The sequence below is a fragment of the Pogona vitticeps genome, chromosome 2 (genome assembly GCF_051106095.1).
Source record: "Pogona vitticeps strain Pit_001003342236 chromosome 2, PviZW2.1, whole genome shotgun sequence".
In the NCBI taxonomy this organism is placed as follows: Eukaryota; Metazoa; Chordata; class Lepidosauria; order Squamata; family Agamidae; genus Pogona; species Pogona vitticeps.
In genome coordinates this window covers 242,813,974-242,825,469 of record NC_135784.1, presented here as the reverse complement: position 1 = coordinate 242,825,469, position 11,496 = coordinate 242,813,974, and the positions used below count along the sequence as shown (strand labels likewise).

At 42.8% G+C, this 11,496-nt stretch overlaps 1 protein-coding gene and 2 non-coding genes across 3 annotated transcripts; 2 read left to right on the top strand and 1 right to left on the bottom strand.

Moving 5' to 3' along the window:
- The first annotated feature begins 216 nt into the window (after positions 1–216).
- On the top strand, positions 217–11,211 carry ZNF367 (zinc finger protein 367). Its single transcript, XM_072992340.2, has 5 exons — positions 217–755; positions 1,743–1,893; positions 5,128–5,247; positions 8,377–8,515; positions 8,947–11,211. The coding sequence occupies exons 1-5, from the start codon at positions 360–362 to the stop codon at positions 9,182–9,184; spliced, it is 1,044 nt and encodes a 347-aa protein (XP_072848441.2). The 5' UTR covers positions 217–359; the 3' UTR covers positions 9,185–11,211.
- Positions 6,109–6,273, bottom strand: LOC140705075 (U1 spliceosomal RNA). Its single transcript, XR_012084626.2, has one exon. It is a non-coding gene; the product is annotated as a U1 spliceosomal RNA (small nuclear RNA).
- On the top strand, positions 6,387–6,548 carry LOC140705196 (U1 spliceosomal RNA). Its single transcript, XR_012084668.1, has one exon. It is a non-coding gene; the product is annotated as a U1 spliceosomal RNA (small nuclear RNA).
- Positions 11,212–11,496: the final 285 nt, after the last annotated feature.

Sequence of the window (11,496 nt, the reverse complement as noted above, 5' to 3'; positions counted from 1 at the left end):
GCGAGCCGCCTTGAAACCCAACGAGCGTGGGGCTTTCTTTCCTGGTGATTGGCTGAGGCTCTCTCCCGCTCCTGACGTTTGCCCCAGCTTTAATGATTGGTTCCGCCCAGGCGCGAAATGTAACGCGGGAAAGTCTAGGATTCGGTGGCGGTGGTTGGGGCTGCGGCTGGCGAGTCGCATGTTGGGGGGAAAGGCCGCGGTCGCTGGAGCGAGCTTGTGGACAGTTCCTCTCTCTCTGAAGGATCCTTCTAGCTTCTCCGTCATGCAAACCTGAGAGGTGTTCCCTCCGGGCACTGAGGAAAAGCCAGCGGCCCCGGCCCCGGATCGCCTCAGAGAGAAGCCACGACTTCTGGAGCAGGATGTCTGAACGGCCGGGCCATCCGGCCGTGATCTTGTGCCAAGCGGACTCCCCGAAGCGTGTCCTGGTCTCGGTCATCAAGACTACCCCGGTCAAGCCGTCCTGTGGAGGCAGCGAGGATCCCGCCCGTGGGCCGCCGCCTCCGCCGCCCATCCCCACCAGCCCGGGCTTCAGCGAATTCATGGTCTACCCCTGGCGCTGGGGGGAGAACGCTCACAACGTCACCCTCAGCCCTCCGCCCGCCACGCCTCAGCCCCTCCGCGACGGAGGAGTCGGCTGCCCTGGCGGAGGTAACGGCGGCGGGGGCGGGATCCGAGGCGCCCCGGGACGCTCGGGCCGAGAAGACGAAGAAGCGGGCAGCCCGGACAGCGGCATCGGCATTAGCGGGCATTTGAGGGTGAGTGGGGTTGAAGGGGTTAAACGGAGAGGAGGCTGTGGGTGTGGGTCTGTATTGGGGGGGTGAAGAAGAGACGGGGGAAAGCCTCGCGCGGAGATTGCTGCAGGGGGGGGAAAGGGGGGCTCCTCTTTTACCAAACCCGAGCAAGAAAAAAAATTTCCGTGTCCGAGCGCCCCCACCCCGGCCCCCCTTTCCTAGCTCGCCCAAAGATTTCAGTTAAGTCACTTCCGCGGGTGATTCACGCTCTCGGTGACGACAGCTCCGCCCGCCAAAAAAAAAAACACACCCCGATTTATTTGTTTTTAAATGTCGGCCGCCAGCCCCGACCTCGCGCGCAAGCCCGGGAATCCCTCTCGCCCAGTCCCGGCGCGCGCGACCAGACAGGTAGCGCACGCGCCGTCCCTGGGCCGAGGGGTGGGGGGAGGGAGGAGGAGGAGGACGGTCGTCCCCAAGAAGGGAAGGAGAGTTTGCGGGAGCGGCCGAAGCTGCTGCTGCTGCTCATCTTTCTCCGATGCGCGCCGATCCTCCGTTTTCGGGATCGCCTTCTCCAACTGGGTGAACGGGGCTGCCTTGGACGCCGCTCGCCCATAAGCGAGAAAAGCCAGCCTGGGACAGCTGCGAAAGTTGTTACGGTTTGAAGCCTCCGGTGGGAGAAATGTTTGGAGGCAGGAATTTCCGACAATTGTCCCATGATCCCAACATCGGCTGCCCTGCCAGACTTCCAAAATCAAAACAATTCGATGGACAGATTGTTACTGTACAACGTGCGAAGGAAGTCCAGCTGCCCGGTGGTGCAAACTCAGATTTATCAATGACGTTTATGCCAAAGTATACAAGTGGTTCCAAGTTTAACAATACAGTTTGAGTCTGCCAAGATAATGTGGGTGATGCTCCCAGTGCTTTATGAATTCAGGTCTCCCCCCATTTGTTTTGTATAGATCCCTTGTATTTTGTCAGTATTTTGACCTCACTCTGCTAATTCACTAGGATGGGATTAGACGTGGTCGTCCAAGAGCAGACACGGTCCGAGATCTAATAAATGAGGGAGAGCACTCTTCTAGCAGGATACGCTGTAACGTTTGCAACAGAGTCTTCCCACGAGAGAAGTCTTTACAGGCCCACAAAAGAACTCACACTGGTAAGCAGAACAAGTTAACAAGGGACAACCATAAGTCTTCTGTCAATTCTTTGAATTAAAAATGGAAACATAGTTGAATGTACTATTGACTAATGAATTTGTGTGTGATGTGCTGAATTTTCCCAGTGTGGTGAACAGGGTTCAGATCCCCACTTGACCATAGCAACTCACTGGGGGAGGGGAACTGGTACCCCATTTCCCCGAAAATAAGACCTAACCTGAAAATAAGTCCTAGTATGATTTTTCAGGATGCTTGTACTATATGCCCTATTCCAAAAAAATAAGCCCTAGTTAAGTGAAACCCCACCTTCCACTATTGTGCAGCAACCAGAAGAAGATGACATGACTGTATTTGAATAAATGTAGATTGTTGTACATGAAAAAAATAAAACATCCCCTGAAAATAAGCTCTAATGTGTTTTTAGAGCAAACGTTAACATAAGACCCTGTCTAATTTTTGGGGAAACACGGTAAAAGCACTTCTTAAATACATTAGTGCCTCACTTAGCGAGGCCTCTGTTTAGCGACGAAATTGCTTTGTGACGAACTGTTTACGATCACAAATGCGATCGCTTTGCGATGTTCCCTATGGGGGAATTTTGCTTTGCGATGATCGGTTCCCTGCTTCGGGAACCAATCATCGCAAAGTGACCATTTTCACACAGCTGATCGGTGGTTTCAAAATGGCCGCCAGGTAAACAAAATGGCAGCTCGGTGTTTTCTGGGACGGATTCCTCGCTTAAAAGGCACCGAAAATGGCCGCGCTATGGAGGATCTTCACTGAACGGTGAGTTTTAAGCCCCTAGGAACACATTACAGTGGTGCCTCGCTTAACTATGTTAATTGGTTCCAAAAAACATCGCTATGGGAAAACATCGTTAAGCGAAACACCATTTCCCATAGGAATGCATTGAAAACCGGGTCATCCATTCCAATGGGAATGGATTACCGTCCTTAAGCGAAAATCCCCATAGGAAACATTGCTAAGTGAAACAATGTTTCCCCCATCGGAAAGCTATTAAAATACATTGAAGCCGACTCAATGCATTTCAATGGCTTTCCGATGTCCGTTTTCACTCATTTTTAAGTGGCTTTGTTCTGAGTCTTTGTTAATTTTTGGTGATTTTTTTGTTTTCCCCATTTAAATCCATTGAACGGACAGTCCAATGCTTTTCAATGAGGGAAAAACAAAAAAATTAACGAAGACTCAGAACAAAGCCAAACTAAGTGTGCATAGGTTTCACAAGGTGGACTAACTATTCCAAGCATTTAAAAGAGGTTTCAAACATTTAAAGACACTTTTAAATGAGTAAAAATGGACATCGTTAAGTGAAATTTCCCCATAGAGAACATCGTTAAACGATGCAGAAAATTCCTCAAAGAAACCCATCGCAAAGCGAATACATCGTTAAACGAAGCAATCGCTAAGCGAGGCACCACTGTAATCAGGTTTTAATGCGTTTCTATGGCCTTTTTAATATCACATAGCGACGTTTTCGTTCAGTGATTTTTGAGGAACAAATTAACGTCGCAGTGCGAGGCAACACTATATCTCACATCTTGAAACCCCTACTAGGGTCACTATAAATCAGTTCCAATTTAACAGGACAGAGCATACACATAGATACACACACACACCAAGATATGCTAGCATGATGGAGTCTGTAGCAGTACAAAAAGTGGTTGGAGATGCCATTCTTATATCAGGAGAAACAATCTTGCAAATACTTGCTTTCTTCTCTTATAACTTGTGAGCAGAAGATGCATTTAATTTGTAAGGATTGGAAAAGATTTTCCTGAGCTGCACATGCTCCAGATATGAAGCACTACTGTTACATATTACAGTGGTGCCTCGCTTGACGAGGATAATCCGTTCCAGCAAAATCGCTGTAGAACGAAATCGTCGTCAAGCAAAAGTAAAAATCCCATTGAAATGCATTGAAAACCGTTTCAATGTGTTCCAATGGGCGAAATACCTCAGCTTCCAGCAAAGATCCTCCATTGGGCGGCCATTTTCCGGTGTCTGTAATGCGAGGAATCCATCCTAAAACACAGCAGGGAGCCATTTTTGCACAGCAGGGAGCCATTTTGAAGACCCGACGATTACCTGTTTTGATCGTCGTTAAGCGAAAAATTGGTTCCGAAGCAGGGAACCGGTAGTCGTAAAGCGGTTTTTCCCTATTTAAACATTTAAATTTAAACATCATTTAAATTTAAACATTGTTTAAATAGGGAAAACTCGTTTAAAACTTCATCGTTAAGCAATTTCCTCGTCTAACAAGGTAATCATCAAGCGGGGCACCCCTCTACATGAAATGGTAATTGTGTCTTAATAAACATAGCAGCAATAGACACACCACATTTGAAAGTATAAGGCAGTATCAAGTATGCTTGCACCACATCCCTGAGCTTATTAGACACAGTGAAACTGGCATCCAAGTACACTGTTTCCCTGAAAATAAGACCTGGCCTGAAAATAAGACCTAGTATGATTTTTTTCAGGATGCTCATAATATAAGCCTGTCCCCAAAATAAGCCCCAATTAAGTAAAATCCCGCCCTCCACCATTGTGCAGCAACCAGAAGATGACATGACTGTGTCTGAATATATGTAGATGTACATGAAAAAATTAAAACATCTCCTGAAAATAAGCCCTAATGCATTCTCTACAGCAAAAATTATTATAAGACCCTGTCTTATTTTCAGGGGAAAACGGTAGCATAGGACTGATCACTCACTTCAAGAGTTTAAGCTTTGCATTTTCTCTTAAACATCTGTTATACCCAAGGGGGAGGTTTTATGAATTCTGGTCTTTTATAGATAACTTGGCAGATAAAAACCAACGAGTCAGTTTGAATTCTTTGTCGTTTCCTTTGAAGTGTTAGCTGCTTATACATTCTGTTGAGCATACATTCTAAACACAATTGCAAAAATGCATTTTAAAACTTGGTTTTTTTCCCCCCTATTGAACCTAATGCCTTCACTCTATATCATACTCTGAATCATGGTCATTCTGTTGCCTAAGGTTTATATCAGATTTTATTTTTTGTAGCTTTTCTTCATCCACTTTGATTTCATCACCTCTTCAAAGTAACAACACATTTTCTTAACAATTATAATCTTATAACTTTGGCAAGATAGTTCCGTTTCTGAAAAATGTTCAAAGCTTTAATATTTATAAAGCATCCCTGTAAAATCTCAAGTGCTACACATGAGTGTTCAATTTCCCCCCAGGTGAAAGGCCTTATTTGTGTGACTATCCAGAGTGTGGAAAAGCCTTTGTTCAGAGTGGGCAACTTAAGACACACCAGCGTCTACATACAGGAGAAAAACCTTTTGTCTGTGCAGAAAATGGTGAGCTTTGATGCTCTTTGTTCAAATAAATTGCTTTGGATTACAACCACAAGAGTTACTAGTTTTCAAGTATTTATTTATTAGCCTGCTAAGAGGCTGGTACAGTATTCTGTGTTGCTGCTCTGTTTTCTTGTGGTTAACACAGAAACAGGATATACTGTAGTCTTAACTAAGGCTGCAGCTACATGGTCAAGTGCCATGGGATTTGTTCCACTTATTAAATGGGTGAATTCAAAGTAGTTTTTACAGACCATATAATGCAAAGGCTGATTTAAATCAGCCCAGCCCTTTTTGCTTCTAAAGTAGTTTTTTTCCTCTACCCCTGGCAGGGTTCTACTTTTTGGAGCCAGCACTCTTTGCTCTCTTTTGATAGTTCTCCATTTTTAAAAAAAAATTACTTTTTGTACATACAGTGGTGCCTCTCAAGACTATTTTAATTCGTTCCATGAAAATCGCTGTCTTGCGAAACCCAGTTCCCCATTGGAATGCATTGAAATCTAATGTGTTCCAATTGAGGGAAAAATCACTGTCTTGCTAAAATTGTCCATAGAAGACATCGTCTTGCAAAACAGTTCCCCATACCATATTGAGAAAAAACAATCCCCTCATTTGCACTGCCATTGGAAATTCAATGGGTCTCAGATGGCCTCCCCCCTCTTTCTCTTTCCTGCATCAAAGAAAGAGGATGAAAGAAGTCAAAGCAGTTCCCTGGCTCTTGATAATGGTGACTCCTTTTGCCCTGATCCTTTACCATTTGGGGAGAAAAAGAGGAAAATGCAATACAAGACATCACCAGGACTTGCTACCTTTGCAATAGGTCCTGATGAGGAGAAAGAGAGATGAAAAGGAATCTAGAAAAACCAGGGAAATCACAAGTGCAATGTCCCATTAACACAAATTATGTAGTTGAGTTCCCCACATTTGGGAAAATCACAGGGATCAGCAGCCTACCAGAAGTGCAATGGATGAGCCTCCCTCTGGGAAAACCACTTTTATGACATGGTATTTCCCCTGCAAGGTATGAGTTGGAATGGCCCTTGCACCTCAAACTCTTGGCCTCTGGCAGGACTGGGGCTGTGCAGCCCTGTACTGAGTGGGAGGTGCAGCCAGGGGGTCACCATGCCTTTTGGGGTCAGGGGACAGAAGGGGATTTATATATACCATGTCATAAAAGTGGTTTTCCCAGGGGGAGGCTCATCCATTGCACTTTGGGTGTGCTGCTGATCCCTGTGATTTCCCCAAATGTGGGGAACTCAACTGCATAATTTGTGTTAATGGGAGATTACATTTGTGATTTCCCTGGTTTTTTGATAATCTCTTTACCCTTTGGTTCCTGGATGTTTTCACCATCCTCTGTCATTTAAATTTGTAGCCATAGCCCCATTGGTGATGCTTTGCAAGATGGTTCCCCCATTGAAACACATTAATTACATAAGACCTACTTTTTTATCCCAAAAAAGTGGGGGAGAAAATGTATGCTGCTGTTTTTCCAGGAGGCAGACCCTGGAAAGCCAGCAGCATACGCTTTCTCCCCCTTTTTTGGGATAAAAAAGTAGGTCTTATGTAATGTGTTTCGGGGGGGGTACCGTCTTGCAAAACAGAGTAAAAAAAACTGTCTTGCAAGGCATGGACCCAAACATCCAGTGAAAATTGCCCATAGGAACAATCGTTTTGCGAAGCACAACATTGCTCAAAAAAGTCATCGTCTAGTGAATTCCTCGTTTTGCGAGGCAATCGTCTAGCAAGGCGCCACTGTATATGAGATTAGCGTGAGATCACCTTACTGTTGAGTCCTTATTATTATTTCCCATATTTGCACCCCATGAAAGAATCAGCAGGGGCAGGACCAGAGAAAGAAAGGAAAGAAGTGGGAGCTGTGGTGTGGAGTGCAAATCACATCTAGTATGAATGGGAAACTTCCAAATCAATCCACAGCCCCTTTGTGAGCACTGACTGCAATTTCAAACAGAATACAGGCTGCAAATCAAATAGTAGTTTATCCACTGGACACATTTTCCAGTTTAGTCGCACCTAAGATGCTCTTACAAGGTTCATGAGAACAATCCTCAGTAATGAGCAATACATGATAGTATGAAGATAAGGCTGAAAATAAATTTTCTAGTGTTGGAGAAATCTAGAGCAGAACTTTTGACGATGACAAGGAGGCACTTTGAGGACTCATTAGAATTGGGATAGAATACATAAATAAAGTGGAATAAACTTAAGGAAGATGTTCTATTGATTAGAGATGGTGCTTGCCATTTTAGAATGAGAGTAGTTGGGTGCAATCCCTTGTCATGCCTGGAAACTTACTGGTCAGGGGTATGTTCAGAGGATAAGCTTTAGTTCAACAACAAGCAAAATATACTCGTAGCACTCTGATTTATGGAGTCAATCATAGTATTTGAAATACACACTCAGGTTTCTCATGGCTAATCTTAGCATAAAGTCCTCAGTTTGGGTGTCCGCTTTTTGACGTGCGATTTGTGAGAAGCATGGGTGTGGAGCCTGAAGTTTAAAAGGAAACAATGACAATGGGAAGAACTTGGTGACCTGTAAAATTGTGGCTTTAGGAAATAGGCCATACACCTTATGGCAGTACATACAAGAAAAAATGTAGGGACTAGGTGCAGAAGTCAGAAGGAGTTGGTCAGGAGTAGAGATAGGCATGAACTGCTGAAGTGTTTTGGCTAATGTAGTTCTACCAGCACACTGAGCTCAGTTCCAAAGCTCTTGACCAGAGGTGGACACACAGCCCTGCCTCCTCCAGCAGGTGCCCACTCAGGCCATGCTCTGGCTTCCCTGCTCTGCCTTCTCGGGCGCTGCCTCTGAGTCGGTGCCTGCCAGAGGAGGTGGGGCTGGGAAGTGCTGAACACCTGTTCGTCCAAAGGAGGAACTGGCTCAGCAGTTTGTGCTCAACTCTAATCAAGAGCCTTGGAATTGAGCTGAGTGTGTTGATAAAAACACACTAGCTAAAACTTTGGCTGTCGGGCTCAACAATCTTTATGCGACTAAAATCAGTATATGTTCTCTATTACATATTCTGGAAAAAAAGCATAATTACCTTTTATCCACAGGGAAGCCCATATAATATGTTTATTCACTGGTTTCCTACTTCTTTTTAATAAGGATGTGTCAGCAGATTTACACATGCAAATCGCCATTGTTCCAAGCATCCCTATGCAAAGCTGAGACGAGAAGAGCCTACAGATGGACTAAATAAAACACAAACTGCAGACAACAAAGCTGTTGCTGAATGGTTGACAAAGTAAGTTATACAGGCTGTTCCTTTTTCATGCCATTTGGTAAAATAAGCACACTTTTGTCTGAACCATTTTTGAGTAAGCATTTTATCCCATAGTGATGATGACATTAAAAGGGTCTTCCCGCTTGTGGTGGTTGGGGGATGCTCAAGTGCCCACTGCCTGATCTGGGGCTTTTTCAAAAGCAAAACAAGCCAATTGTGTGCCCCCCAGAAGCTTCTGAGAGTGCAACAAACTTTTTTATGGATAGTTTTTGGGGATAGAGGATCAAAATGGTGAATGTTGGGTTTATTTGGCGTCCATTGGCATAATGCCACCCCCATGGAAGTTGCCTACTTCTGTCCTAAATCTTCCCATACTTAATTACATAAAAACAATTACGTGACCAAATGTTTCAGTGATAATTTTGAATCTTAAGCTTTATTTTTATTAATAGGTATTGGGAAATGAGAGAACAGCGGACTCCTACATTGAAAAGTAAAGCTACTCATAAGCCTGATCAGGAGCAGCAAGATCCAATGGAATATCTTCAGTCTGAAGATGATGAGGATGAGGAAAAGTTTGCTGCCCATTTAACCCCCTATAGCCGCCTTCAAGAACAGCGTGAACGCTTGCACGGGGCACTGGCACTCATTGAGCTGGCAAACTTATCTGGAGCCCCACTGCGGCAGTAGTCATAGAAAATTGGACCTGCTGATAATGAAAATGTACTGCATTTTGGTACTTAAACCAGTTAGCTTCTGGGCATAAGCTAAGCACCTTATTTGCTTCTATAGGCTGCTATAAAGTAGATCTTATGAAGAATGTTGTTACCTCAGAAAATGGGGTGAGAGAATTGCACTTTTTTGTATGGAAAAAGAAATGTAAAGCTTTTAAAGTATTTTGTAAATAGGGGATTGTAATGCAGAGTGAGAAATGTTCATATATTAGAAAGATAGATTTGCAAGGTTAGGACTGTGCTTTTAATCACAGGTACATGGAAGTAACTCACTGTAATCAGTCAGAGGTATCTCTGTGTAAAAGTGTTTAAAATTAGCATGCCAGTCATTCTTTGAATCAGTTCTCACAGGAAGCACTTTCTGAACTCATTAGTTGGAATGATGGTACACGTGTTCAAAGAAAAGTTGGATTAACTAGTGATGCATCCGTGCTTTTCAAACATCAATATTTTTTTCTAGTAACATTGACAGATGCTAGAATACCTGTCTTAACCTTGTAGCAGTATAGAGAAGTTGGGTTATGTTTTGGTTCAGGATCTTCACTGTGACTGCTGACACAGAGACTGACTTTGCTTTTGTGGTCTGAGATCTCAGCAGTCTCTTGTTTGAGTAGCACTTGTTGTTCTTAATAGAATATTGGGAACGTTTGCACATTGTTGGACTTGCCGATAGCTGAGTGATTAGTCTTGCAAAATTTAGGCACCATATTAACAACACATAAGGTATGGATTTCTTTTAGATTTCTTAGACCCTGTAACTATGGCATTTACTTTTTGCTCATAGAGATATTTACAGGACCATTTTGTTTTCTGATAAAGTATATTACAAGATTCATTTAGCAAACACTAAAGCATTGCTTCAGAAGTTTTTCTTGCAGATAGATTTTTTTTATGTAACACCATATTGCTTTATTTGAAACATACATGCCAAGGTTGTGTTCACTAACTATAGCTCAGTCATTGATAAAATGGCAAAATATTTGCTGTGTAATTAGGAAAATATACTTCCAGCAGTAGTTGCAAGTGTGAGATTTAGGAATTAGCATTCTTTCCCTGAATGAGGTTAGAGAATAGCACTTAGTCTTCTTGAGCACTGAAAATACAAATTTAGCAAGACACCATGTTGTTCTTAATAGTTTTAAGTATTTTATCATGTGCCATGCATGTGCCGTGATAACTGTCTGAGCAAAATGACTAGACAGTAATATGATTTCATAAAGTAAAGGCTACTGATGAAAGCATATGAACAATCTCCATTCAGTAGGGCTCTCAACTCTTTGAGAGGAGGGTTGGACACGGCAGCTCTTGCAGATGGAATATCTAAATTTACACCTATGCCTGTAGCATCAGCTTCCTTTTGGTATACCTTTCTAATTATGTATTAATGTTGGCAAACAAGTAGAAAGCAGTTACAAATTTGAATCGGAATCGTCACATTTCGGCTTGTTAACCTCAAATGTTTATTAGCACCTGTCTCCTTAATGTGCTTCAACTTGGGCCTTTTCACTACATAAAAATCTATTTGAAATCCTAAGAAAATAAACTTAAGAACTCTCAAGTAACAGCTTCTGTGCTTTCTGTAACAGCAGTATGGAAAGACATTTGCACTTCCTGGAATCCAGTTGATAAACCCTAGTAGAAACGAATTTTGGAGCATATCACCTAGTTATGAGAACAAGGTCTAACTTGTTGATGCACACAAATTCCCTCCCTTGTTCAGTGTATTATTTACCTGAATACATAATATGTATTAAATACATAAATATTTAATCAAAATATCTTCTGCCTAGCTGTAGGCAAGTCAAGCTGCTTTACCAATTATGTATAAAATACATCTTTGGAATAACTCTGACCGTTTGCGGAAAATATTTTGTTTTTAAACATGGTAGTTCAAGAATTCTCTGCTTCATTGATTAAGCTGTACTTTTGGCATGAGTTAAAATGCTGTAATTCTAATAAGCTTGAAATAAAAAGTTGCCTGAATTTTAGCTTTGTGATGCTTTGTATGTACACTTTAGCCTAGACACTCCATCAGCCTCATTCAAACCCTTGCGGATGTTCTGATAGTGGTTCCTTGTCCAACTGTTCTGTTTTGGGAACTGGTTAGGCAAATGTGTTGCGTGAAAGTATCTGTACATTGGACTTGAGTTAGTTTGTATTTCTTTATGGACTTTCTCAGTGGCCAAACTGTTCTAGTGTTAGAGGGATTTTAGTTTAGTTTAGTTTTGGTTAGAGTACAAAATTTATGTTGGGGAGGGGCAAGCAAAA